The sequence below is a fragment of the Vulpes vulpes genome, chromosome 10 (genome assembly GCF_048418805.1).
Source record: "Vulpes vulpes isolate BD-2025 chromosome 10, VulVul3, whole genome shotgun sequence".
Taxonomy (NCBI): Eukaryota; Metazoa; Chordata; class Mammalia; order Carnivora; family Canidae; genus Vulpes; species Vulpes vulpes.
Window position 1 is genome coordinate 16,579,647 of NC_132789.1, and position 26,157 is coordinate 16,605,803.

At 41.8% G+C, this 26,157-nt stretch overlaps 1 protein-coding gene across 4 annotated transcripts in view; it reads left to right on the forward strand.

Moving 5' to 3' along the window:
• Window positions 1-3,081: 3,081 nt before the first annotated feature.
• RNF10 (ring finger protein 10) overlaps window positions 3,082-26,157 on the forward strand; it is a 34,639-nt gene continuing 11,563 nt past the window's right edge. For 2 of the 4 annotated variants that reach the window (XM_072723003.1, XM_072723004.1), the window contains exons 1-7: window positions 3,114-3,751; window positions 14,635-14,831; window positions 20,840-21,039; window positions 22,010-22,100; window positions 23,309-23,493; window positions 23,574-23,710; window positions 25,035-25,195. In XM_072723003.1, coding sequence (XP_072579104.1) covers window positions 3,595-3,751; window positions 14,635-14,831; window positions 20,840-21,039; window positions 22,010-22,100; window positions 23,309-23,493; window positions 23,574-23,710; window positions 25,035-25,195 — 1,128 coding nt within the window. In that variant the 5' untranslated portion in view covers window positions 3,114-3,594. Of the gene's footprint in view, window positions 3,752-14,634; window positions 14,832-20,839; window positions 21,040-22,009; window positions 22,101-23,308; window positions 23,494-23,573; window positions 23,711-25,034; window positions 25,196-26,157 lie in introns of all 4 variants that reach the window. The other 2 variants (XM_072723002.1, XM_026015903.2) reach the window with 2 other exon arrangements.

Here is a 26,157-nt window from a genome sequence, read left to right on the forward strand (position 1 = left end):
CAAAGCTACACTTCTAGAGCCAACTGGCGTGTATCGTGGATGTTTACTTCAACCCCAGATTTTCCTGTATTTTTTTATGGAAAGGGTAATGTAGACCATCTTGTGCAAAAGAGGATGGAGGTGGTGAGTTTTGCTTGGATTTCTATATGTTTCTGCTTTGATTCTCTTTTTAAACGTATGTTTCCTGTAAATACTTCACAAGGAGAAAGTGCCAAGGACCCTAAGAAACTATTTTGAAAATGAAAAATCTCTTCCTGGTTTAATGTGTAGCCTGACAGATGGACACCTACTGCTTTCTTTTGGAAGAGCTGCATGGATTTTTCTTCTTTCCCTCTCTTTTATTTTTAAAAGTGATAGAAAGAATGATTCATCCATGTAATTAGAGTTCTCACATCATTGTTAAAAAAAATAAAAATTCATCAAGGAAAGTTAGTTTATCTTCCATATCTAGTCATACATAAGAATGGACCTCAGGATTTGGGGTTGTTCCTTCTGGATATTAAAGTAACCAGACTGAGATGCCTGAGTGTCTCAGCGATTGTCTGTCTTCGGCTCAGGGCATGATCCCAAGGTCCAGGATGGAGTCCTGCATCGGTCTTCCTGCGAGGAGACTGCTTCTTCCTCTGCTTCTCCCTCTGCCTGTGTCTCTGCCTCTGTGTGTGTGTGTGTCATGAATAAATAAATAAAATCTTAAAAAAAAAAAAAAACACCAGACCAACATTATGTATTTGTTCTCATTTTGATATGAGAACATGTGGGGAAACAACTGCAAAAGGTGAAGCAGGACAAGGACTGATGAAGGCCATTTTAAGGAATTTTTTTTTTAATTTTTATTTATGATAGTCACAGAGAGAGAGGCAGAGACACAGGCGGAGGGAGAAGCAGGCTCCATGCACCGGGAGCCTGATGTGGGATTCGATCCCGGGTCTCCAGGATGGCGCCCTGGGCCAAAGGCAGGTGCCAAACCGCTGCGCCACCCAGGGATCCCTTAAGGAAATTTAAAAATACGAGATTAGGGGCACCTGGGTGGCTCAGTTGGTTAAGCGTCTGCCTTTGGCTCCGGTCATGATCTCAGGGTGCTGGGATCAAGCCCCATGTTGGTCTCCCTGCTGAGGCAGGGAGTCTGCTTCTCCCTCTCTCTGCTCATGCTCTCGCTCTCTGTCCCTCTCAAAATAAATAAATAAAATCTTTAAAATAAAAATATGAGGGACGCCTGGGTCGCTCAGTGGTTGAGCATCTGCCTTCAGCTCAGGGCATGATCCCGAAGTCCTAGGGTCGAGTTCTAAGTCCCACATTGGACTCGCTGCTGAGAGCCTGCTTCTCCCTCTGCCTGTGTCTCTGCTTCTCTCTGTGTGTCTCTAATGAATAAATAAATAAAATCTTTTAAAAATATAAAAATAAAAAATAAAAATATGAGATTAGTATCTCATTTTCTTTATTCGAGTTAAAACTATTAATTTCAAGAAATTGATTGACTTATATATACATACTTATTGTTTTATATCCCATATGATGATGAATGCAAAAGAAGCCAAGAAGAACCCAATGAGGGGAATTCTAGGATTTTATATATTTACTTGTTCAGATATGACTGCTGAAATTCCACTGATCCTTCTATGCTCAAGTGACACCTCTCTGAGAAGCCCTCCTCTACCTCCTCAACTGTTTGTACATCTCCTTGGAGCCTTTGCTATAGTCAGCATTTTGTGTTAACTTTATGATAGTTCTTGTTACCATCTTTCCTTATAGTTTTTCTTATTTACTCCCTCCCTTTCTTCCTTTCTTTTGGGTGAATGATATGTTATTTAGTCAGTTTTGTTTACAAGTGAATTCTGGGAATTTAAAGTTAACATCCTTGCTAGTGAACTTGTTATAGACAGCAGGAAAAGCTTCACCTTTGTGTTCCACATTGTTCTGCTATGTTTTATCCAAATGAACTATTACAAGCTGGCTGCCATCCAGTTTCGTGTGGATTCTCTTGCCCATAATTTCACTTAGGAAGACTAAGCCCTTCAGGATTGTATCATGCACAGCTATCAGAGTGTGGAACACTTGCTTATTTTTTTGTATAGCTTTTTTTGAGTTGGCTCAGGCAACTTGGCAATAAAAACATCATACTTCCAACTGAACTTTTTCTCCAGTGTACAAAATAGCTGGACTTGGATTTTATGGAAAGATTTCAGTTGAGGAATGGGAACAAAGATTATAATAGTTTTTTAAAATATTTTATTTATTTATTCATGAGAGACACAGAGAGAGGCAGAGACATAGCAGACTACTCGCTGGGAGCCTGATGTAGGACTGGATCTTGGGACTCCAGGATCACAACCTGAGCTAAAGGCATACACTCAACCACTGAGCCACCCAGGTGCTCCTGATCTAAGCTTTTTGAACCATTTTGCTTGTCTTTAAGTTTGAGTTGATGTATTAAGTGTGATAATCCATACAATCCACAGTGCAATGCCTGCTAATGATAAGCTCTCAAAGATAATACTATTAACAATGAAATACATATATTTTCTTGAAAGAGAGAAAGCATACACACGCGAGCAGGGGAGGTGAGGGGCAGAGGGAGAAGAAGAGAGAGAATCTTAAGCAGACTTTGAAAGCCAGGAGCCTGACTCAGGGCTCCATCTCAGGACCGACCTTGAGATCATGATCTGGGCTGCAACCAAGAGTTGGATGCTTAACCAACTGGGCCACCCAGGCACCCGACAACGGCTTCTATTAATAAATGACTTGTTAACAGTGAAATGAAGTTTTGTATGAGGAAGTGCTGTGCAGTGATATTAAATGTAGGGTTTTGTCATTATTTTTGCCCTTGTTAATATTGGGGGATAGAGCCATAAATAAATTGATATTCATACTAGATTAAGAACCATAACCAATAAATAAACAAAAGGACTCCACAGATATTCCAATGTTTGGGTTATTAGTAGTGGTGCATATTATTGTGCACATTAGCCTGCTTAAACTAAAACCTGAACTATAAGTCCCATCATCCTTTCAAACGGAGGGGTGGGAGGGTGGAACTCACTGGGCCCGGATGTAGGTAGAAAACTACATTTCCCAGAGGGCGTCACTCCCACATTGCCACTATATATAGTCCATCCGGGTTCTTCGAGATGCTGTTTGGCGACTCGTCGCCATTCCCGGAGCACCTCGGCCTCGGCCCAGAGGCGAGTGTCGGTCGCTGTGTCGGAGACACCAGTCCCCGACACCAAGACAGCCAGCCCTCTCCCCTGCCCCGCGGCGGGAGAGCGTGTCCGGCCGGCCGGCGGGGCTCGCGCACCCTCCCTCGCCTCCCCTTCCCCCGCAGCCTCCGCCCCGCCAGGCCCGGCCCGGACCTCCGAGCCCCGGCCTCCTCCTTCTTCTCTGTCGCCACCACCGCCGCCGCCGCCGCCGGGCTCGACAGCCCCGCCCGCCGCTTCTCTTTCCAGTTTGAGAAGCCGAGGAAGGAAACAGGGAAAAATGTCGCCATGAAGGCCGAGAACCGCTGCCGCCGCCGACCCCCGCCGGCCCCGAACGCCATGAGCCTGGGTCCCCGCCGCGCCCGCTCCGCTCCGACCGCCGCCGCCGCCGAGGCCCCCGTTGATGCCGCAGAGCTCCCCCAGCGCCGCCGCCACCGCTTCCGACATGGACAAGAACAGCGGCTCCAGCAGCTCCTCCGCCTCTTCGGGCAGCAGCAAAGGGCAACAGCCGCCCCGCTCCGCCTCGGCGGGGCCGGCCGGCGAGTCTAAACCCAAGAGCGGTAAGGGCGTGCTCCCCGGACGGGGGGCGGAGAGCGGGGGGCGACTGCCCCGGAGGCTGGGGAGGATCCTCGCTCTGTTGTCCGCTGGGTCACCCAGGGACAGCTCCGCTTTCTACCATCATTTCTACCTTTCTCCCCTTTTCCGTGGCTCCCGTTATTTATAACCTAACATTTAATGAACACGGTGCAGCGTGGTTTACGTGAATGCTTGCATTAGCCTTGCATTAATACTCGAAACAGATTGGTGAAGTAGGTGCTATTCTTATCCCCATTTTGCGGATGAGGAAACTGAGGTTCAGAAAAGGTAGGGTATGTGCCTCACGGCAGGCCTTAAGACCTGCTGGTTTGTGTGACTCACCAGTCCACGCTTCTAAACCACCGAGTTGTTCTACCCTTTAATGTTGAATTAGCATTGGAGAGTGTTCAAGTTTAAACAGGGGAGGGTGGGGCCCAAGGACTTTTCAAACTCAAATTTCCTAGTCATTTGGTTCCGGATCCATTCCTCTGTTGAGGAAGACTGGTCCTCTAATGGCTTTGTTCATTGTGGAGGAGTAGTTAAGAGCGAGGGCTCTGATTCAGTCTTTTTAGATCTGCCAAACCTTGAGCTTCCAAATTTCCTTTTCCGTGAAGGTAGAGATAATAATTAATTAAATTAACTTAGAAAACAAACGAACTAAGAGCTTAGAAGAATACCTGACAGCTAGTCGCCACATACACATCATGCTTGTTTTCCTGTAGTAGGTTAGAGTCCTTTTGCAGGGAAAATTTTATTTTTGTGGTCAGGCCTTTCGAATTATGACCATCTTGGTGATGATAGTTACTGCTTATTGAGGGCTTAACCATGCACCAGGGCCTGGGCTAGGTTTATACCTCTGTTATCTATACTCTAATTGTTAGCTTGTCCAGCAAGGTGGAATTGTTCATTTCTGAAGAAGGAAAAAGCTGAGAGACCAGGAGTTTAGGAGTTGGCAGAGTCTGGAGTTGAATGTTCTCTATAGTACTTCAAAGCCTGTGTACAAATCTCTGCTATTTTCTGCTGTGATTATATGAGCAGTAACAGGAAGATGTTTGCAGTGGAAGTGAGGATGTGTGGCAGACAGGGAACATTTGAAGTCCCCAAATGTGGATGTCCGATTTAAAACTTTTTAAGATTTAAAAACTGTCAGGCTTATAAACAAAGAGAAAAAACAGTCTTAAGACTGACTTGAGTTCAGAGTTGATCTTTTGGATATAGCAAACTTGTTTACCTGGTATGCTGAAGACTTCTAGAAATTGTTTATAGGAGTTCCAGGTGGAGGCCAATTGTAGCAATAATAAATGCTTTAAATAACTAAGCAGGGATTAGTGTGGACTTTCGGGCAGTATTATGTAGATTAATTTGGGGGTTTTGCCCATGTGTAGCTTTATCACATATCCCTCTAGAATTAGAGGGTAGCCACCCTTCTTGGCTAGTGTTGGAACTGCTCTTTTGGTTTAGTCTAAAAATTTTTGGTGTAATTGATAAATAACTACTTTTAGTAGGTTAGAGTCCTTTTGCAGGGAAAATTTTATTCACACTCTATTCCTAGGTGTGAAGTTAAAGATGATGATTTTCTAGCTGTCTGAATTGTCAATTAATTTTTCTGGGCTTCCTTTTAAGCCACTGACATAAAATAATGAGTCTATTGCAATAATTGTCTTTGGTTTATTCTGTAGTGAGGCAGTAGTGAACGTTTGTGACAATAATAAATCCAACAAGAAAACCGGTATTTTAAGGCATTTTACTTATTTTGTCCCTAACTTTGAATATGTTGGTTAGACCTAACTGATTACCCATCAGGATGATAGAGAATTGTTGTAGTTTGACCAAGAAAATATTTGTTAGTGTGTTTCAGATAGACTTGTACAGAATACTTATTGTTGGTTTTCTGAGTAAGGTGATTTTTTAATAACAGTTGAATAGTATAAAATGCTCTTAAAACACTTGTTCACCTTCTTAATTGAAAGCTTTTAAGGAAGGAAGGAGTTTTTGGCCAAGTTTTATAAAATACGCAGTGTGCCATCTGGAAGCATTAGTTTTTAGTATGTTAGCAAGCTTGTGCATGTTTGCCATTGCCAATGCCTACTTTTCTGGCTACTGCCATGTACCCTTAACAAATAGGAAGGATAGGTTTGTAGCTCAATACAAGAGTTTTTTAGGCATAATCCACTGCATGCGTTTAGAAACAGATCAAAGGCAGAGTAGGTAGAAATTAAAAATGGCTTAGGAAAAGTTGGATATCGGCTAACTTTTAAGGTTGAACTGAAGGGCAGCAAATGCTGCCCTAAGAACGTTATAGCTGGGGATCCCTGAGTGGCTCAGAGGTTTAGCGCCTGCCTTCTGCCTGGAGCGTGATCCTAGGGTTTTGGGATTGAGTCCTGCATTGGGCTCCCTGCATGGAGCCTGTTTCTCCCTCTGCCTCTCTCTCTCTCTCTCTGTCTCTCATGAATAAATAAAATCTTGGAAAAAAAAAAAAAACAAACAAAAATGTTATAGTTAGGGGCACCTGGGTAGCTCAGTGGTTGAGCATCTGCCTTTGGCTCAGGCCGTGATCCCAGGCCCCTAGGATCCAGTCCCGCATCAGCCTCCCTGCAGGGAGCCTGCTTTTTCCTCTGCCTGTGCCTCTGCTTCTCTCTCACGAATGAATAAATAAAATCTTAAAAAGAAAAAAATTTAAAATAGAACATAGCTAAGACCAATGCTGTTATGGCACATATCATTCAGGACCTCTTATACACCAATTCTAGAGGGTTCTAACAAAACGGTAGGCTCATATTCAGCATAATTCCATAGGTTTCTGTAGTAGTTCAGCAGCTGACTCAATACTTCATGTACTTGATTCTGCTGGAAACTTGAAAGGACCTCTTGAGTTTCAGAGTTCTGAGTTGAAGAAAGAAAAGGGAGGGTGAGGTGAAAATACATAACTTACCTTTCTTTGTTAAAGTAACAGGCACAGGGGTTGTTCAGATTTTAAATATTTAATTCTCCTTTCTTCTTTCCATTCCTTACCTCAGGTGAGGAAAAAAACCCTCTGTTCTGTTTTCTAAACTGCATGTCAGAAATGGTCATTTGCTTCCTAGCTACGTGTTTAATATACTTGAGTCTTTGTTTCTGCAGTTGGCTTAAGTTCACACACTCAGGAAATAGGTAAATTTGGCTACAGGGATTTAACTTGGTCTTTTCTGCCATAGTGGCATACCACAGTTTCTTTCCTTTGGCTAATTACTTTAGACATTCACAGAACATTCCTTTTCTTGGATTTATTCCTACAGCTTTGTTCAGTAGGCCTAAGATGTAATTCTAAGAATGTTTAACAGTGAATAGCCCAAGAATATAGCCCAGAGGAGAAAAGTGGTTTAAGGTTTGGGGAAAGTCATTTTCTTTCTTGATCTCAGGACCCTGAATCAAGACCCATGCCAAAGAAAGAGCAAAGAAAGTAAAAAGAGGCAAGAGAGGTTAGGCAGTTTATGGACAAACAATGGAACCTGGCCCAGAACCAGGCTCTTGCCCCATTCCCCTGGGCGGGGGATGGTACTACCATGGAGGTTAAGGGAAGGTCAGGTATTATGAAGTAGTTATTTTGAGGTTGATGATACGAAGCACTATCCTGACACACTTCCTCTTATTCCGGTACCAGGAGCCAGGTTACTAGTGGTAATCTGCCTTGAAGACTGCTTCTAAGCTGTAAATGGACCAGGACGTTTTGATGGCTTTGAAAATTGAGGTGACTTGGAGCTTTTAATAACCATTTAGAGAAGTTACAAGAATTTCCGGGCCTGTTGGCTGGAGTCTTTGGTTTATATGGCTTTGTTGGAAGTCTAGTGGGTGCTCTTGACAGGAATTATTTAGATTTATTAATTATAATAGTCTTCCAAATAATAATGGAAACTTTGTGCCAACCACTGTTGTAGGCATTTTACAGAAGTTTTAATCTTCATGACCCTATGAGGAGGTACAGTAGAGGATAAACCTTATTTCATGGACAAGAAAACTGAGGCTTTAGAGGGGATTGAGAGGATTTGTTCAAGTGAATTCTTTTATTTATTTAGGAGAGGGATGGGGGGAGAGAGAGAATCTTAAGCAGGCTCCATGCCCTGTGTGGAGCTCAACATGGGGCTCCATCCTGACTCTGAGATCATGACCTGAGCTGAAATCAGGAGTTGGATGCCTAACCAACTGAGCCACACAGGTGCCCCTCAAGTGAATTCTTAAGAAGTCCTGGGCATTATTTATAAACTAACCTTTGTATAAATTCCCTTAGCAGGTGAGAAACTTGACATGTGTCATTCGTGATACCACTTCTCCCTTTTGTTCAGAATGAGAATTTCAGCTGGATTCAATTTGTTGTCAGTTGTTTCTGTAGTAAGGCCATATGTTGCCCCTCCGGAGGTGCTTGTCAGCCACTCTGAGTGATGGGTTAGGAACTTGCTTGTGATTATAGCATGAATCAGCAGTAGAAATTTCCTGGCTGCTATTCTGACCTCTAGGTTGTGCCACCTGTTAGAACTAGAGCTAGAAATGTTGATGATGCCAATTTATTTAACTGTGAAAAATTGATGGTCTTTAATTTGGTAATGAGGGGAAGGACTGAGATGTGTTATTTAGTAGAGACCTTTCTGTTAGGGAAATGTGGAAGAACTGAGACACTGGATTAAGTTTTCAAGTCTCTTGTTGACTCTGTGATCCTGAGTTCTGGATTTGAGCCATTTAACTAATGGTCTTGTCCATTTTGGAATGTGTCTTGACAGTAGTTCTCAGCAGTTGTTCTCAGCTCTGGCTTGTGCATCAGAATTTCCCGGGGATCTTTTTTTAAAAATAGGGTTGTGTGGAGCTCGCTCTTAGGGATTCTTTTTTTTTTTTTTTTTTTTAACTTACTTGATGGAGAGTGTGTGCGCATAATCAGGCAGAGGGAGAGGGAGAAGCAGGCTTCCTGCTGAGCAGAGAGCCTCACTGGGGGGGGAGGGGGGGACTTGATCTCAGGACCCTGGATCAAGACCCATGCCGAAGAAAGCAGCTTAACCAACTGAGCTACCCAGGCACCCCACTTAGGGATTCTTTCTGATTGTTTAGTTCTGGGTTAGATCCTTGGGCCCTGGCATCCATGGTTTTATTTTTTTTATTTTTAAAGATTTACTTATTTATTTATGATAGAGAGAGAGAGAGGCAGAGACACAGGAGGAGGGAGAAGCAGGCTCCATGTTGGGAGCCCGAGACGGGACTCAATCCTGGGACTCCAGGATCGCGCCCTGGGCCAAAGGCAGGTGCTAAACCGCTGAGCCACCCAGGGCTTCCGCCTTGGCATCCATAGTTTTAAAAGTCTCTATAAGTGATTCTTCTGCGTAGCCAGGATTGAGAACCACCACTTTGAAATTTAAAACTTGCAGCAGAGAATAAGTTTCTGCTAGGAACTTGACTTTTTTTTTTTTTTTTCTTTCCAAAATCTGAAGCAGATCATCTTCATTGCTATCTCCTTTCAGAGAAAAGAGGACAGATTCCACCCCCGTGTTATTGATATGTGTGTCCTGGCAAGTTGTCTACAAGACATCCCAAAAACAGTACTCTGAACTTTATCTCTGGGTCACAGGCCTGACTGCACCTTCAGTTTTTAGCTGTCTGTTGCCTGGGTCTAGAGATAAGAAGTGGCCTCTCACTTCAGATATCTAACTGCATAGCATACCCTAGGGAATTGGAAAACAAGATGAAGGAGTTGATTTTAGCAACTAAAATCGTGGATCCGTATGTGGTCAGTTTTGTAATCTGTTTTAGAAATGAGCAATTCTGTGTCCATCAGAGAGCAGTTCTGTAAAGATGATGAAACTGCTTCCTTGCCTGTGTGGTAATAAGTGAAGAAATGAAAAGAGTGCGCCTGCTGAGTACCAGCTTAACTTTCTTGAGCACTCAAAATGTAGAATGTGGCTTTACCTAAATCTTTGCAACTGGTAGGTGTTTGTCTTGAAAGTATTAGGGTCAAATGCAGTATCATCTGTGATGGTCTTGGGCAATGAGATTTGGGGAACTTAATGTTTTCTGTATATGCCTATTTTCATGAGATCTCATTTGTTCTCATGGTAAACTTGGACTCTCCCTCTGAATTTCCACTTATTTGAAATCTTATCAACTCCATAGGTAAGACAACATTTGTAAGAGATCTGGAGCTTCGCTTTATGTTACCAGTGATGCTGTGTTGGACAATAACTATGGCTGACTGAAGTAGTAGGTAAAAGTGTAGTTCTTAAGTTTATAGCTTCAGATTAAACTCTAGTCACATTCTCTAACTGGGATTTAAGGTGACTGGTAGGAGTAAACCTTGTCTGGCAGAGTTTCTGTGACCATCAGTTCTCTGTTTACATTGCTGCCATCTCCTGTGCCTGTTAGCTTGATTCCCAGGTTGTGGTTTGGTCAGGTTTGGAGAGGATGGCATACCTCTTATTTGTCCCATGGTGGTGATAAAAGTAGTGTGAAGCGATTGCTTTCAAAATTCAGACTCTGATTTTATTAGCTGTTTCCTTTTTTTTCTTTGAGGATATGCTTCACCTTGGATTTTTTAAATCTATAAAATAAACTGGTCATATTATCTAGAAATAATTTTTTCTAGGTACTTAATAGTTTTAAAAATTACCCAAATGGTAAGTATACAGAACTTTTTTTTTTTTTTTTTTTAATTTTTATTTATTTATGATAGTCACAGAGAGAGAGAGAGAGAGGCAGAGACACAGGCAGAGGGAGAAGCAGGCTCCATGCACCGGGAGCCCGATGTGGGATTCGATCCCGGGTCTCCAGGATTGTGCCCTGGGCCAAAGGCAAGTGCCAAACCACTGCGCCACCCAGGGATCCCCAGAACTTTTTTTATATACATAAGTCAGCCTGCTGTGTTGCCTTTGCAGACCTGTTTCTGTGAGTTATATATACACATATATATGTTTGTGTGTTTTATGAGTCTTACTGAGAATAAGTTATATTAATATGCTTCATAACTCAATGCTTATTGAAAAATATCTGATAAAAATAAAGCTCAATATTTTTAAATATCTTGGGGGCATTATTGACCTTTTTGTGATATAGTAACAAATACATCCAATTTTTCATAATGAAAATTAATTTTCATTATGTTATCAAACCTAATAATGTTAAAATTTTTTTTGAAATCTTAAAATTTTGGGATCCCTGGGTGGCGCAGCAGTTTAGCGCCTGCCTTTGGCCCAGGGCGCGATCCTGGATACCCGGGATCGAATCCCACGTCGGCCTCCCGGTGCATGGAGCCTGCTTCTCCCTCTGTCTGTGTCTCTGCCTTTCTCTCTCTCTCTCTCTCTCTCTCTCTCTCTCTCTCTGTGACTATCATAAAAAAAAAAAAATTAAATTTTAATTCCAGTATAGTTAACATACAGTGGTAAATTAGTTTCCAGTGTACAATATAGTGATTCAGTAGTGGTGCTCATCGTAAGTGTACTCTTTTAATCCCCCTCACCTATTTCACTCATCCCCTCACCTCCCTCTGATAACCATCATTTTGCTCTCCTTAGTTAAGTTTGTTTCTTAATGTGTCTTTTTACTTTTCTATGGATTACATATATATATATATTTTTAAGATTTTATTTATTTACCCATGAGAGACACAGAGAGGGAGAGGCAGAGACATTGGCAGAGGGAGAAGCAGGCTCCATGCAGGGATCCCAATGTAGGACTCGATCTCGGGACTCTAGGACCACACCCTGAGCCAAAGGCAGGCACTCAACTGCTGAGCCACTCAGGCATCCCTGGATTATATGTTTTTAACGTAAACAGGATTAAGCTGTATTTTGGGGGAAAAACTTTGTAGTATCTGAGGGTCCTGGTGGAATCCTCTTAGCTTTGTAAACTACCACCTCCTTAAAGTTTTGAGAGTAAGCCTGATGGATTTTTTCATTAAAAGTCCCCCAACTTCCATTCTAAGTTTCTGCATAAATGAAAGTCATTAAATTAGTATGTAGGCTTGATTTGGTTAGATCAAAGAAATAAGACAACATGAAATAAGACAACATGGAGTGAATATAGACAAATTTAAGACAGGACAGAAATCTTTTTAAAATTTTATTCTGAGATTAAAAAAAAAATTATTCTGAATGGGCAGAGGGACAAGATAAAGTTGTCTTTTTTGTCCAAAGACTGATTTGGGGAGTTTTTCCACCTTTAGTTATTATTTAAGTGTATATGGTTCTCAGATCGCATTTTACCTTTTTTTTTTTTTTTCCAGCCAGTAAACTTTGGCATATGTTAAATGTGTGTTGTTGGGATTCTTTGTTCAGTGTGGGACAAACTAATCTGTGCCATTCAGCACCTGAGTAGAAAAAATGGGGCAAAGAATATGAACAAGTGCTCTTTACACAAAATGCAAGTGGTCAGTGGATTGAAAAAGTATTGCTACTCTTCAGAAAAAATCAAATTTAAAGCAAAAATTATTTTGACCATTCAGTTTAACAAAGTTTATTCTAACCTCTGTATTGTCAACTATGTAGTGACATAGACTTTTTCCGTTATAGTATTGTTAGGATATAAATAAATAGGTATAATGGTTCTAGAAAGCAACTTGAGGATGCATAAAAGGCTTTAGTGATCATATTCTTTTTAAATTTTTTTTTTATTTATTTATAATAGTCACACACACACACACAGAGAGAGAGAGAGAGGCAGAGACAACATAGGCAGAGGGAGAAGCAGGCTCCATGCACCGGGAGCCGACGTGGGATTCGATCCCGGGTCTCCAGGATCGCGCCCTGGGGCAAAGGCAGGCGCTAAACCACTGCGCCACCCAGGGATCCCTAGTGATCATATTTAATCTGCTTACTTTGAGAGTTTGACATAATCATATACACACAGGCTCCCAATGCTAACTAGCAAAAAACTAGAAACCTTCTAAATATATAGCAATAGAAGATTGATTATATTGTAAACATATGGTAGACAGTGTAGCCATTAATCATGCTTTGAAGACTAGAGATGCATGAAAATGCTCATGGAGTAATAGAAGACAGTATATCTTATATGTCTGTCATTTTGTGGAAGATATGTGGCAAGTGTATAAAATGGAGAGTTAGGGGGCAGCTGGGGTGGCTCAGCAGTTTAGCGCCACCTTCGGCCCAGGGCGTGATCCTGGAGACCCCGGATCAAGTCCCACATCGGGCTCCCTGCATGGAGCCTGTTTCTCCCTCTGCCTATCTCTCTACTTCTCTCTCTGTGTGTGTCTCTCATGAATAAATAAATCTTAAAAAAAAAAATGGAGAGTGAAAGGAAATTATGTACTGTAAGTTGCTGTTCTGTGGATAGTGGCAAATTTAAATTATTTCAGATTTCAGAATTAAACATATATTCTTAAAACTGGAGGAAAAAATATATTTATAAAAAGATTTTTTGAGGGAGTTTTAGAGGTAGAGAGTGTGAGCAGAGAGAGGGGCAAAGGGAGAGGGAAAGAGCATCTCAGGCAGAGTCCTGCATCTCTACAGAATGCAGAGTCCCGTGTGGCACTCCATCTCACAACCCTGAGCCAGAACCAAGAGTCAGACACTTAACTGGCTGAGCCACCCAGGTGCTCCAAGAAATACTGTTTAAAAGCATATGACTCATGCTGATCTAATATGTTCTTAGAACTCAATTTCTTCTGTTTTGTCAATTTAATTGCTTCTCAGTTTGATGTCTAGTGTATATGTAAATATTTTATTGTTATGTTTCTTGAATGTACCTGCTGGGGCCTAGGCCAAGCCATTTTGTTATAGACTCTATGTTGTAGTAATTTAAGGAGAATAATGTTCTCTACCCTGCTTCCAGATAAAATACTTTCCCTGATAGGCTGTTCCCTTTTTCTTATTTTTTAATTAAAAAAATTTTTTTGAAGTAGGGTCCACGCCCAATGTGGGGCTCCTGAAATCAGGACCCCAAGATCAAGAGTTGTATGCTGAGCTGATGGAGCCAGCCAGGTACCCCAGGCTGTTCCCTTCCCTATCACTTCATCTAAATTGGCTTTTATAAGAGCAGTGGTTAAGCTCTGTAAAAAAGACATTATGAACTGAGAATCTGTGGTTTGATCTACATTTTTTTTAAAGATTTTATTTATTTATGCATGAGAGACACACACAGAGAGAGAGGCAGAGACACCGGCAGAGGGAGAAGCAGGCTCCATGTAGGGAGCCCGACGTGAGACTCGATCCCCGGTCTCCAGGATCAGGCCCTGGGCCAAAGGCAGGCACCAAACCGCTGAGCCACCGGGGCTGCCCCTGATCTACATTTGTATCCCTTCTGGAGGAGGGATCCTTTAGTCTTTGTCATTTTTTAAAAATATATTATCCATTTATTTATGAGAGACACAGAGAGAGCAAGAGGCAGAGACATAGGCAGAGGGAGAAGCAGGCACCATGCAGAGAGCCCAATGTGGGACTTGATCCTGGGATTCCAGGATCATGCCCTGTGCTGAAGGCAGGTACCAAACCGCTGAGCCAGCCAGGTGTCCCAAGTCTTTATCATTTGAAAAACAAAAATCCACTTTACTAAGAGATGTCTTGCCCAAAGCTCTGGTCCAAACCTAGATTTCGTAGAGTTTGTAGAAGGGCCCTACAAGGCCTTTTTTAAAGATTTTATTTCCTTAAAACCCTGAGATAAGGAATCACAGGCTCTTCTTACTAAGCCAGCCAGGCACCCCTGTTTGTTTATTTTTATTTTATTTATTTTATTTTTTGTTTGTTTATTTTTAAAGATTTTTCTTTTTTAGGTAATGTCCACACCTGATGGGGGTCTTGAACCTACAACCCCAAGATCAAATATTGCATGCTCTTCTGACTGATCCAGCCAGGAGCTCTGTATTATTTCTTAACTAATTCTTTGTCTTTCTTGCTTTCAGATGGAAAGAACTCAAATGGATCCAAGCGTTTTAATCGCAAACGTGAACCTTCCTATCCCAAAAATGAAAATTTTAGCAACCAGTCCCGTCGCTCCAATTCACAGAAAAGCAAAACTTTTAACAAGATGCCTCCACAGAGGGGCGGCGGCAGCAGCAAAGTCTTTAGCTCTTCTTTTAATGGTGGAAGACGAGATGAGGTATGGAATTTAAGAATGTTCTTTCTAGAATAAGGAGGAACGTAAGCTCTGATCCACTCCCCCACCCTGTCCCAGTAGTTGGGGAGGAGGGGAGAAAGAGGTGGAAGAGTAAATAACCAAAGCAGTCTTAAATAGTTTAGGGATTAATGAGGTTTGGAACTTTGCCTCCTTTCTTCCCTTGAAAGTTAAGAAAATTTCCTTGGAGGAAGAAGAAAGTCATAATCACAGATTGTGATAAATTATAGCAAATTTGTGGTACCTTACTTTGTATAGTCCTTCTATTATCACTCCTGAATTAGAGGTACCTATTGGATATTTAGGTAATAAAGTGACTTTAATTAATGACTTTGCCTTGTGGTATCTAGCAAAATGTAAGATGCTATATCCTAGTCTCAGTCTGATTTTTGGAGTTTCTCTTCTCTTCTCTTTTCTTCTTCTCTTCTCTTCTCTTCTCTCTTTTCTTTTTTCTTCTTTTCTTTCTTTCTTTTAAGACTTAATTTATTCGTGAGAGAGAGAGGCAGAGACACAGGCAGAGGGAGAAGCAGGTTTCCTGTGGAGCCTGATGCAGGACTCGATCCCAGGACCCCAGGATCATGACCTGAGCCAAAGGCAGATGCTCAAACCATTGAACCACCCAGGCATCCCTGATTTTAGGAGTTTCTTAGGTATCTTTTTGTAAGTGCATAAAGACTTCTGTACAAGGGAATTCATTATAGCATTGATGGTAGTTGCAAAATCTCAGAAACAACCTAAATTAGTAAGGGACTGGTTAAATTATCTTCCTGTTTGAATGTTCTGTACTCTGAAACCATTATAGAATAAGACAGAGTTAATGTATTCATGGAAAAATTCATTCATTCACCAAAAATTTTGTCCTCTTGTACTGTGTATCGGATAACATTCAATTTGGAATACAATACTGAGTGGAACATTGTCCCTCAGGAGCTTATATTCTAGTTTAGGGAGATAAACACAGTTGACACAGTTTGACCCTTGAACAACACAGGTTTGAACTGCATGAGTACCCTTATGTGGTTGGGTTTTTTTTTTTTTTTTTTTTTCTAGAGTATTGTAAATATATTTTGATTTTCCTTTTTTTAAAAAATTTTATTTATTGAGAGAATGTGAGCAGGGGGAGGGGCAGAGGGAGAGAGAATCTCATCTCACACAGACCCCATGCTGAGCACAGAGCCTGACTCAGGGCTTGATCCCATGACCCTGAGATCATGACCTGAGCTGAAATCAAGAGTTCAACTGAGCCACTAGGTGCCCCTGTTTGTTTGTTTGTTTTTTTATTAAAAGATTTTATTTATTTATTCATAGAGACACAGAGAGAGAGAGAGAGGCAGAGACACAGGCAGAGGGAGAAGCAGGCTCCATGCAGAGAGCCCATGTGGGACTCGATCCAGGTCTCCAGGATCACGCCCTGGGCTGCAGGCAGCGCAGGCTGCCCGGTGCCCCTGTTTTGATTTTCTTAATACACTTCCTTTTCTCTAGCTTTACTGTAAAAATACAGTGATAATACCTATAACATAAAACATGTGTTGTTATCGGTAAGGCTTCCAGTCAACAGTAGGTTTTTAGCAGTTAACTTTTTTGGTGGAGTCAAAAGTTACACATGGGTTTTTATTTTTAATTTATTTTTTTTTTAAGATTTTATTTATTCATAGACACAGAGAAAGAGAGAGGCAGAGACACACGGAGAGGGAGAAGCAGGCTCCACGCAGGGAGCCTGATGTGGGACTTGATCCCGGGTCTCCAGGATCACACCCCAGGCTGCAGGCGGTGCCAAACCGCTGCGCCACCAGCCCGTACACATGGGTTTTTAATTGTGCAGGGGGTCAGTTCTCCTAATGCTTGCATTGTTCAAGGATCTTCTGTATAATAAATCCAAAGGTAAGTGCTGATCAAATTAACAAGAAGTAGACTGAAAGAGAGGGAGAGAGAGTAATAAAGAGTACAGTTTTTATTTGTATTTTTTTTAATTTTTATTTTTTTTAAAGATTTTATTCATTTATTAGAAACAGGCAAAGAGGGATCCCTGGGTGGCGCAGCGGTTTGGCGCCTGCCTTTGGCCCAGGGCGCGATCCTGGAGACCCGGGATCGAATCCCACATCAGGCTCCCGGTGCATGGAGCCTGCTTCTCCCTCTGCCTGTGTCTCTGCCTCTCTCTCTCTGTGTGACTATCATAAATAAATAAAAAAAATAAAAAAAATATTAAAAAAAAAAAAAAAAAAAAGAAACAGGCAAAGACACAGGCAGAGGGAGAAGCAGGCTCCATGCACCGGGAGCCTGATGTGGGATTCGATCCCGGGTCTCCAGGATCGCGCCCTGGGCCAAAGGCAGGCGCCAAACCGCTGCGCCACCCAGGGATCCCCACCAACAGGATTTTTAAAAATATGTTAGATATGGGGTCTGAGCAGAGAAATGAATAACTTTGAATAAATGAATGTTTTTGGCAGGAGCCCAAAGTGTGGAAGATTTCCAGGAAGTACCAGGTTTTGGGCGGGGGGTGGTTGGAAGAGAAGGGGAGTTGAGATAAAGAACTTCATTTTAGGAATATGTTTGTATTGAGATGTTTACTGGATTTCTAAGTAGAGAGAGGTAGTTAATGGAATCTGGAGTTCAGGGAGGAGACCCAGGCTAGAGAGGTATCTGCATACATTTGGTGTTTGCAGCTGTGGAACTAGGTGGGATTGTTAAGGAGTACTGCAGAAAGGCAATTTAAGGACTGAGGCCTGAGTATGGATCATAAGGCATGAGCAAAAAGGGAGGAAAGATGGGCAGCCTGGGTGGCTCAGCGGTTTAGTGTTGCTTCAGCCCAGGGCCTGATCCTGGAGACCCAGGATTGAGTCCCATGTCAGGCTCCCTGCATGGAGCCTGCTTCTCTCTCTGCCTCTCTTTCTCTGTGTCTCTCATGAATGAATAAATAAAATCTTTAAAAGGGGGGGGGGGGGGGCGAGAGGAAAGAACCAAAAGGCATTTGGAGAAAGTGACCAGTTTTGCCCTCTGCTGATAGGTTACGGAATATTAGGACAGAGTGAATCACTAGATTTGATAATATGAAGGTAGGTTGTTGGCCTTGAGCTGTTTTGGTAGAGCAGTGAGGACAAAAACTTGTTTGGCATAGATTTAGAGAAAATGGAAGGATAGGAGGAAGAAACAGCAAGTTCAGACTGTACTTTCTAGTGGCTTTGCTCTAAAGGGGAGAAGAGAGGTGAGGCAGTAGCTTGAGGGAGTGTGAAGTTGAGAGGTTTTAAATTTAGAGAAATTACAGCATCTGTCTGGTAATGGGATTGTCCTGTGAGGGGGCAAATATGCAGAGGAAAGGGGGAGAATTGCTATAATCGTGTCCTTGAGTCCTTGAGGAGTTGGGATTTTGTATACAAGTGGAGGAATTGGCTTAGATAGGAGCTTTGCCCGTTCATCCTCAGTTACAAGAGGAAGGCAGAAGTATTGGTAGGAGGATATAGGAATTCTTTTCTCATCTTCTTGTCTCAGTAAAATAAGGAAGGTGATCTAAGAGAGGAGCCTTGGAAGTCCTGAGGAATGGAGTTGTCTGGGTGACTGGGGAATTTAGCGAGTACAGAAATGCCATCAGGTTGTGGTAGTATTGCCAGATGGCCTAAGGGTCTACTTAAGTGAGACTGATTGGTGTGATGCGGTTGTGTTCTTGTGTGTAACTGTCTGGTGCTGGAGTGGAAATATATAGGCAGAGAGTTGGATTAATCAGGGGAAGGTTTTGCCAGGTAAGTATAGATGACAAAGAGAAGGGGGCAGTTGACCATAGGATCTAGGCCAAGTAAGAAAAGAAATTGTGAGGGTGAATTGGATCACTAGTTTGGAGATCTCAGAGGGGCTAAAGAATTGGAATCAAGACTAACGGGAGCAAGCTAAGAAAGGAGGAAGTTGCTGCTTGGATGTTGGTGCTCAAAGTTAAGATGGTGGAAGAAGTGTTGATTGTTACCCTTATGGTCTAGATGTAGAGCAGTGCTGTCCAGTAGAAATGTCCATATATAATTTAAACTTTTCTAGTTGCTAAATTAAAAAGGTAAAGAAATGGTGAAATTAATTTTAATGTTTTTACCAAGTATAGCTAAAATGGTATTTCATTACATGACACTGGTCACATTTCAAGTGCTCCGTGGCTACATCTGGCTAGTAGTGGTTGCTGTATAGTATGGTGCAGCTCTAGATGGTATGTCCTTGGGAATTGGGTGCCTGAGGTAGAGTTGAGAGCCAGCTAACTGGGTGAAGTGGGGGTCAAGGAACTGTGAGAGGGTCAGTGTGTTGGAAGGATAATTAGGAATTGTGATGGGCAGTATTGGAGAAGGTTGCAGTGGGCCAGCTAGGATAACAAAGTGATGATAAAAGGTTGAGGGTGTGGAGGATTTTGTTGAGTAAGCATAAGCTCTTACCTAAGGTTGGGTCATTGGGGGTGGAAGACTGATGAAGGGGATAGCATAGCCACATGGAAATGAGCATCCAGGGAATGGGAGGCCAGGGGATGACCTGGAAGTCATGAGCTTCCTTGTGATGAGTTACATAAACAGTCGGGGAGAGGGGGGTGTTGTCTCCCAGGATCTATTGAAATAGAAGGAAATTGTTTATGGTTTGCCGCTGTACTTAATATATACTGTCATATACTGTGGTTTATATGCATAGGCTATCTTAGGCCATATTGGTTGCCTCTGCAATGTAAGGTATTTTTCACCATGTTCCTTTTTGTACTCTTTAGACTTTTTTTTTTTTTTTTAGATTTATTTTATTTAGAGAGAGCATGAGCAAGGGAAGGGGCAGAGGGAGAGAAGAGTCTTAAGCGGACTCTGTGCCAAGCATGGACCTGATGGGGGGCTCCATCTCACTACCCTGAGAGCATAACCTGAGCTGAAATCAAGAGTTGGATGCTTAACTAACTGAGCCATCCAGGTGCCCCTGTACTCTTTATGATGTCTGTGCAGATGTTGCTTACTAATCTCTAAATTTTTAGACTAAATAGCAAAAGCCTTGAATTTGTATTTCCTTTGACCCAGTAATTCCTGCTATACAATAAGAAGAAATAATTGTATGTGGCCAAATATTTGTGCACAAAGATCTATCCAAAAATAAGTTTATCATAACATTATTTTGTTTTGGTGGAGAAGCTATGAACAATCTGTGTCCTATAGTATACCTACCTATCTGATGTAGTGGTATATAGCCTTTTAAAGGGACTATATGCTAATACGACTGACATGACACAGTGCTTATGACATTAAGTGAGAAATTGGTATTAGGAAATGGCACTAGCTTACTTATAACCGGTATCTGCCACTTCAATTTGGGAATGTTAAGAAAGCCCAAACATGATTTCTTCCATCTTTGCAGTGGTATTTCTCCTGTGTGGTTTCTTGCCACTTTCTAAACTCTTTCAATTCTGCTGATTGGGTTTATTTCTGGACACTGAAATTGTCTGCCTACGTGTTCTAATTCTGTCAGTTTTAATTAACAGTGAATAGCAGTGTGTGTCTTTGATGGGAGGTCTCTGGCAGGATCCTGAAGTCCATGGCAGTTAGCAGCTGCCTGCAAGTCGCCTCCAGAGTCTAGTTCCACAAACTCACTTTTGTCAGTAACAGACCAAAGAACAAATAGGTAATAAGAGTGAAGGTGTAGGAGTCCTATGGGACTGTCAAAAGATTAATCCAGTAAGTAAATCTTTGTACTTCCAAGATAGCTAGAGGAGTTTGTGTTGGGTTTTGTCATTTAATAGTTAATTAATTGCCTTTTAGCAGGGCATCCTGAACAGTGTAAGTGATTATATGTTAAGAGGTCTTGTCCTCTACTTTGCTCCCACCTGGATCTTAGGTAGACTTTTGTGTTAACCCTCTCCTAAGAAGATTGTTTACTTTAAGCCTATGTTTCATTTAGTTAGTATTTTAAACCATGTGGAAGGAGGGGTTATTCTAGTTTCTACTATAAATCAGGAGGTGTCATCCTAATCAGAAATATTTGATTCATTCTTGTTCTAGGTAGCAGAGGCTCAACGGGCAGAGTTTAGCCCTGCCCAGTTCTCTGGTCCGAAGAAGATCAATCTGAACCACTTGTTGAATTTCACTTTTGAACCGCGTGGCCAGGCGGGTCACTTTGAAGGCAGCGGACATGGCAGCTGGGGAAAAAGGAACAAATGGGGGCATAAGCCTTTTAACAAGGAACTCTTTTTACAGGCCAAGTGAGTATGCCTCCTTTTAGGTGGGAAGTGCGGTTGAGCCTCTGGGCAGTTGTTGGAGCTGAGAAGCAGCTTTTATTTTATTTTTATTTTTTAGAAGAAGCTTCTTTTAAACTGCTGTGGGAGAGAGACAGAAAGGGAATTGGTCTGGTTTTTTTCTCCTCTCTCTCTCTCTCTCTCTCTTTGTGTGTGGGGGCAACTTGAGAAAAAGCTTTTCAAATGGATGTTCCTGGTTCTTAAAATAATGCTTAAATAAGTATATAAATGATAAAATTAAATAATGCTTTAGTGTCATTATGAGGTAGTAAAAGTGTTTAACTTTGAAATTGGACCTAGATTTGAATTTTATTTTGTCCTTCAACTTTGGGTAATTTAGCCACTTTGAGACTCAGCTTCTCCCCTATAAAGGAGGAGAATTACTTAAGGGAGAATTGGATGACAGATTGGAGTGTTTGGCATACATTTGCTCAAATACTGATTCCCTTTTGTTTCCTTTTGTGTGTCATAATTATAATGTAAGATTTGACCTTGAATCTAGACTGAAGTATCTGGTTAGTACTTTATATAAATTGGTAATCAAATGATTGAGTGAGAAGAGTCTTTGTACTGCCTTGAGGACTAGCTATATGCCAGGATTTCTCAGGGGGAGGGAGGAAATCTGGCTTCCTGCTGAATGATGGGGCCATAGTCTGGGTTAATTTTATTTAGTTCAAGGGGGGCTTACAGCAGCTTGACTGGGCTTGAAAACAGAAGAAACAGAATTCATAGATTTAGACTCCTACTTGCCAAGTCTTTGGATTTCCTCGAGCCAGGGCTGAGAACTGAGGCTAAAGTCCTAGTTCAGTACTTCACAAACCATGGCTGCTAATGGCCTGTATTTGATTTTTAAGTGAAGGAGTCATAGGTTTTTGCTGATGGCATGTTGGTGGATTCTGAGAGTGTGCCTTTTCCTTGTCTTTTCCCCTATTTCTAGCTGCCAATTTGTAGTGTCTGAAGACCAAGACTACACAGTTCATTTTGCTGATCCTGATACTTTAGTCAATTGGGACTTTGTGGAACAAGTGGTGAGTAGCCCAGCTAAACTTGTTAGCTATTAGTGGGAGAAAGAACTAAAGAAAGGGACCCTGGTGACACAGCAGCTGTGGGGTGGTTTCACTGTTAATACCTTTTTCTGCATGGCCACACTGTAGACATTCCCCAGAGATCACTCCTGGTTTCTCCTGGAGTTTATTTTGTGCTAATTGGCACTGGCCTACAGGATTGGGGAATTGGAAGACTCCTATCTAAAATGAAGGTATAAAAACAGTTCTATCTACAGCCTCCTCTCCTGGGAAGAAGTAACCAGGGAAATATATGAGGAATGCTGAATACCCTCCTGACCTCAGATGGGCTCACTGCATAGACATGGCTTCACTAGTAGCCGTTTGTAGTAATCAGTATCAAATTAGGCCTCAGTCTTATGGCAGGTAAATGGGTCACCAGCTGCACTGCAGTCTCAGCCCCTGGCACGTTTTGTTTTCTTTTGATGTTGGAGCTCTGGGTATTTCCTTGCTGCTCTTAGCTTTTAGGGATATGGAATCATTTCAAAGCTAAAGGCTTCAAACCCTGGCTTCCCATCAACTGAAAATTCATAAAATGATCATAGAATGGCAAAGAAGTCCCATGAAACCTGTTTTATATTCACTGGTTTAAAAAAAATAGATGCATGTGAAGTGAAAATCTGTTGGAAAATTACTGGTACATTACTTCTTGACCCTTTTCATGCCTTTCTGTATGTGTACATACAAATTTTTTTAATTAATTGGATCATATATTGATTTGTCACTTTTCCTCTTTGATGTAGAACCCCTAAAATACCTGTTATGTAGTTATTATATTTGTGTATAGATACATTTTAAAGATTTACTTATTTGAGAGAGAGTGCACATGTGCAGGTGAGTGGGGGGAGGGGCATAGGGAGAGGGGTACAAGCAGACTCAGTGTGGAGCAGGGAGGCTGATGTGGGGCTCAGTCATAGGATCCTGAAATCATGACCTGAGCTGAAATCAAGAGTCAGATGCTTAACTGACCAAACCATCCAAGTGCCCCTTGGTATATATTAAACTGTTATTATGGTTTCCTTAGCAATTTAAAGTGTTATTACATATCTGCATTTTTGAACAATTTTGTGAAGATGTGTTGAGATGTACCAGGCATGGGGATAGCAGAGGAGAGACTAACTTTGACAGTCCCATGTCAGCTTGAAAGTGTGACTTGTGCTGTTTTGTTTCAGCGCATTTGTAGCCATGAAGTGCCATCTTGCCCAATATGCCTATATCCACCTACTGCAGCCAAAATAACCCGTTGTGGACACATCTTCTGCTGGGCATGCATTCTGCACTACCTTTCACTGAGTGAGAAGACCTGGAGTAAATGTCCCATCTGTTATAGTTCAGTACATAAGAAGGATCTTAAAAGGTGAGATGGAGACCTTTACTAGATTAGACCCCCACCTGCTAACTCCTTGCTTTTTTTCCATCTAAATGTCCATGTTATAGTGTTGTTGCCACAGAGTCGCGTCAGTATGTTGTTGGCGATACCATTACGATGCAGCTGATGAAGAGGGAGAAAGGGGTATTGTTGGCTTTGCCCAAATCCAAATGGATGAATGTAGACCATCCTATTCATCTAGGAGGTGAGTTCTGTTAATTTAGGGCTAAATAATCCTGTGGTACATCCTTTAAGGCCACTGAATTATATCTTTCTACTATCAGAAATTGAGCCTTTGGGCAAGCCATTTCTAGCATTTCCAGATCAATTTTAGGATTCTGGTAGGTTAGAGGGGAGTTTGCAGAGTGGTTTAACTCTTGGTTTCAGGTATGGTTTAGTTAGATACATTTTAAATTTTCATTTTATTGAAATAGTGCCTGGCATCGTGCCTGGTCTTGAGGAAATTATTTGCACCAAGGATCATGTATAAGGATTTTTTTTGTTATTACAGTGTCATAGAAATTGGCAGTAAGTTAAGTGTTCCATAAGGAACTTAAAGTAGGGTGTATCCTATTGTGGAACACAATACAGAAGGTAAAAATAGATCTCTGTATTAACATTTTTTTAAGAGTTTATTTATTCATGAGAGACATAGGCAGAGACATAGGCAGAAGAGAAGCAGGCTCCTTGAGGGGAGCCTGATGCAGGACTTGATCCCAGGACCCCAGGATCATGACCTGAGCCAAAGGCTCAACCACTAAACCACCCAGGTGCCCCTGTATTAACATTTTGAGGGACATCTGGGTGGCTCAGCAGTTGAGCCTCTGCCTTTGGCTCAGGGTGTGATCCCAGAGTCCTGGGATTAGGTCCCACATTGGGCTTCCTGCATGGAGCCTGCTTCTCTGCCTGTGTCTCTGCCTCTCTCTCTCTCTCTCTCTCTCTCTCTCTCTCTCTCTCTGTGTGTGTGTGTGTGTCTCATGAATGAGTAAAATCCTTAAAAAAAAAAAAAAAAAAGTTTTGAAAGATTTTAGCACACGTTGGATGAAAAGTGCAGAACAAAACTTAGAGTTTATCATTTATGGAAAAACCTTTATTTCTTTAAGTGAACATGAGTATATAAACGTATAGAAAATGTATAGGACGGGGGGGTGGGAAAATAGCATCTCGAGGGCTTTTTTTTCTTTTTCTTTTTTCTTTTTTTTAAGATTTTATTCATAAGAGACACAAGAGATAGAGGCAGAGACATACGCAGAGGGAGAAGCAGGCTCCCTGTGGGGGAGGGCATGATCCTGAAGTCCCGGGATTGATCCTACATCGGGGTCCCTGCTTGGAGCCTGCTTTTCCCTCTGCCTGTGTCTCTGGCTCTCTGTGTGTCTCATATGAATAAATAAATCTTTAAAAAATTATTTTTAGAAAATTATGCTAAATTCATCTTTACAATGTAGGGAAAAAAACTGTAAATGTTGTGTAGCATGCGGACACAGAGCTCTGAGTGTTGGGTTTCTCTGATTTTGCTGGTCCCCCTGTAGATGAACAGCACAGCCAGTACTCCAAGCTGTTGCTGGCCTCTAAGGAGCAGGTGCTGCACCGGGTGGTTCGGGAAGAGAGAGTAGCTCTAGAGCAGCAGCTGGCAGAGGAGAAGCACACTCCCGAGTCCTGCTTTATTGAGGCAGCTATCCAGGAGCTCAAGGTAAGACACACTGCAAACACGATAGGATGGTGAGGATAAGTTACCTTGGCCCCACATTTAAGATGACCCAATAGGGAGCAGCTGAAAAAGCATTTGCCCTGGGATTTGGTGTTAGGAGAGAAGGGCAGTCCTATTGATTTTTAAAGTGTTGAAAGGAAGAAGTTATAATGATCTTTAACTGAGTTAGTGAAGTCTCTTAGATGAGCTTAGTTAAGTAAGGTAGGTTTTTTTTGTCTTTGTTTTTTAAGAAAACACTTGGATTTAATTTTGGGGGATTTTTTGTTTTGTTTTTTGTTTTTTAGATTTTATTTATTTATGAGACACACAGAGAGAGAGAGGCAGAGACAACAGGCAGAGGGAGAAACAGGCTCCATGCAGGAAGCCTAACACAGGACTCAGTCTCGGGTCCCCAGGATCAGGCCCCGGGCCAAAGGCAGGCGCCAAACCCCTGAGCCACCCGGGCTGCCCCAGATTTAATTTTTATTTGAGGTGTTTTATTTGAGAGACATTTTGAAGAGAGTAATATGGCCTGTCCAGTAGGCCCTAGCAATGCCTGCTGAGGATTTGGAATAGCAGGAATTCTTCAAATACAGGATTTCCTAAGCTCTCTACCCTTTAGCAGACATCAGAATCCTTGGCTGTTGGACTCCACCCTGAGAGGTGGATTCGTCTGAGCTTAGTAGGCTTAATAATTTGCATTATAATGAGTTCCAGGGTGATTTAGATATTGTTCATCCTCACATCATATTTTGAGAATTACCAATCTGAATTAGAACAGTGAAAGCCTTTGTGTATTGAGTAATTGGCATATGATAGGCCCTGTGCGAAGGTACTGTATTTATGTTTATCTCACTTAAGTTTCATATCCTGGTGTGATAGATAACAACTCCCCTACCATGGCTGAGGAAATGGAGTCATGAGTTAGATAAGGTAATTTGCTTGAGGATGTAGTACTAACAAGA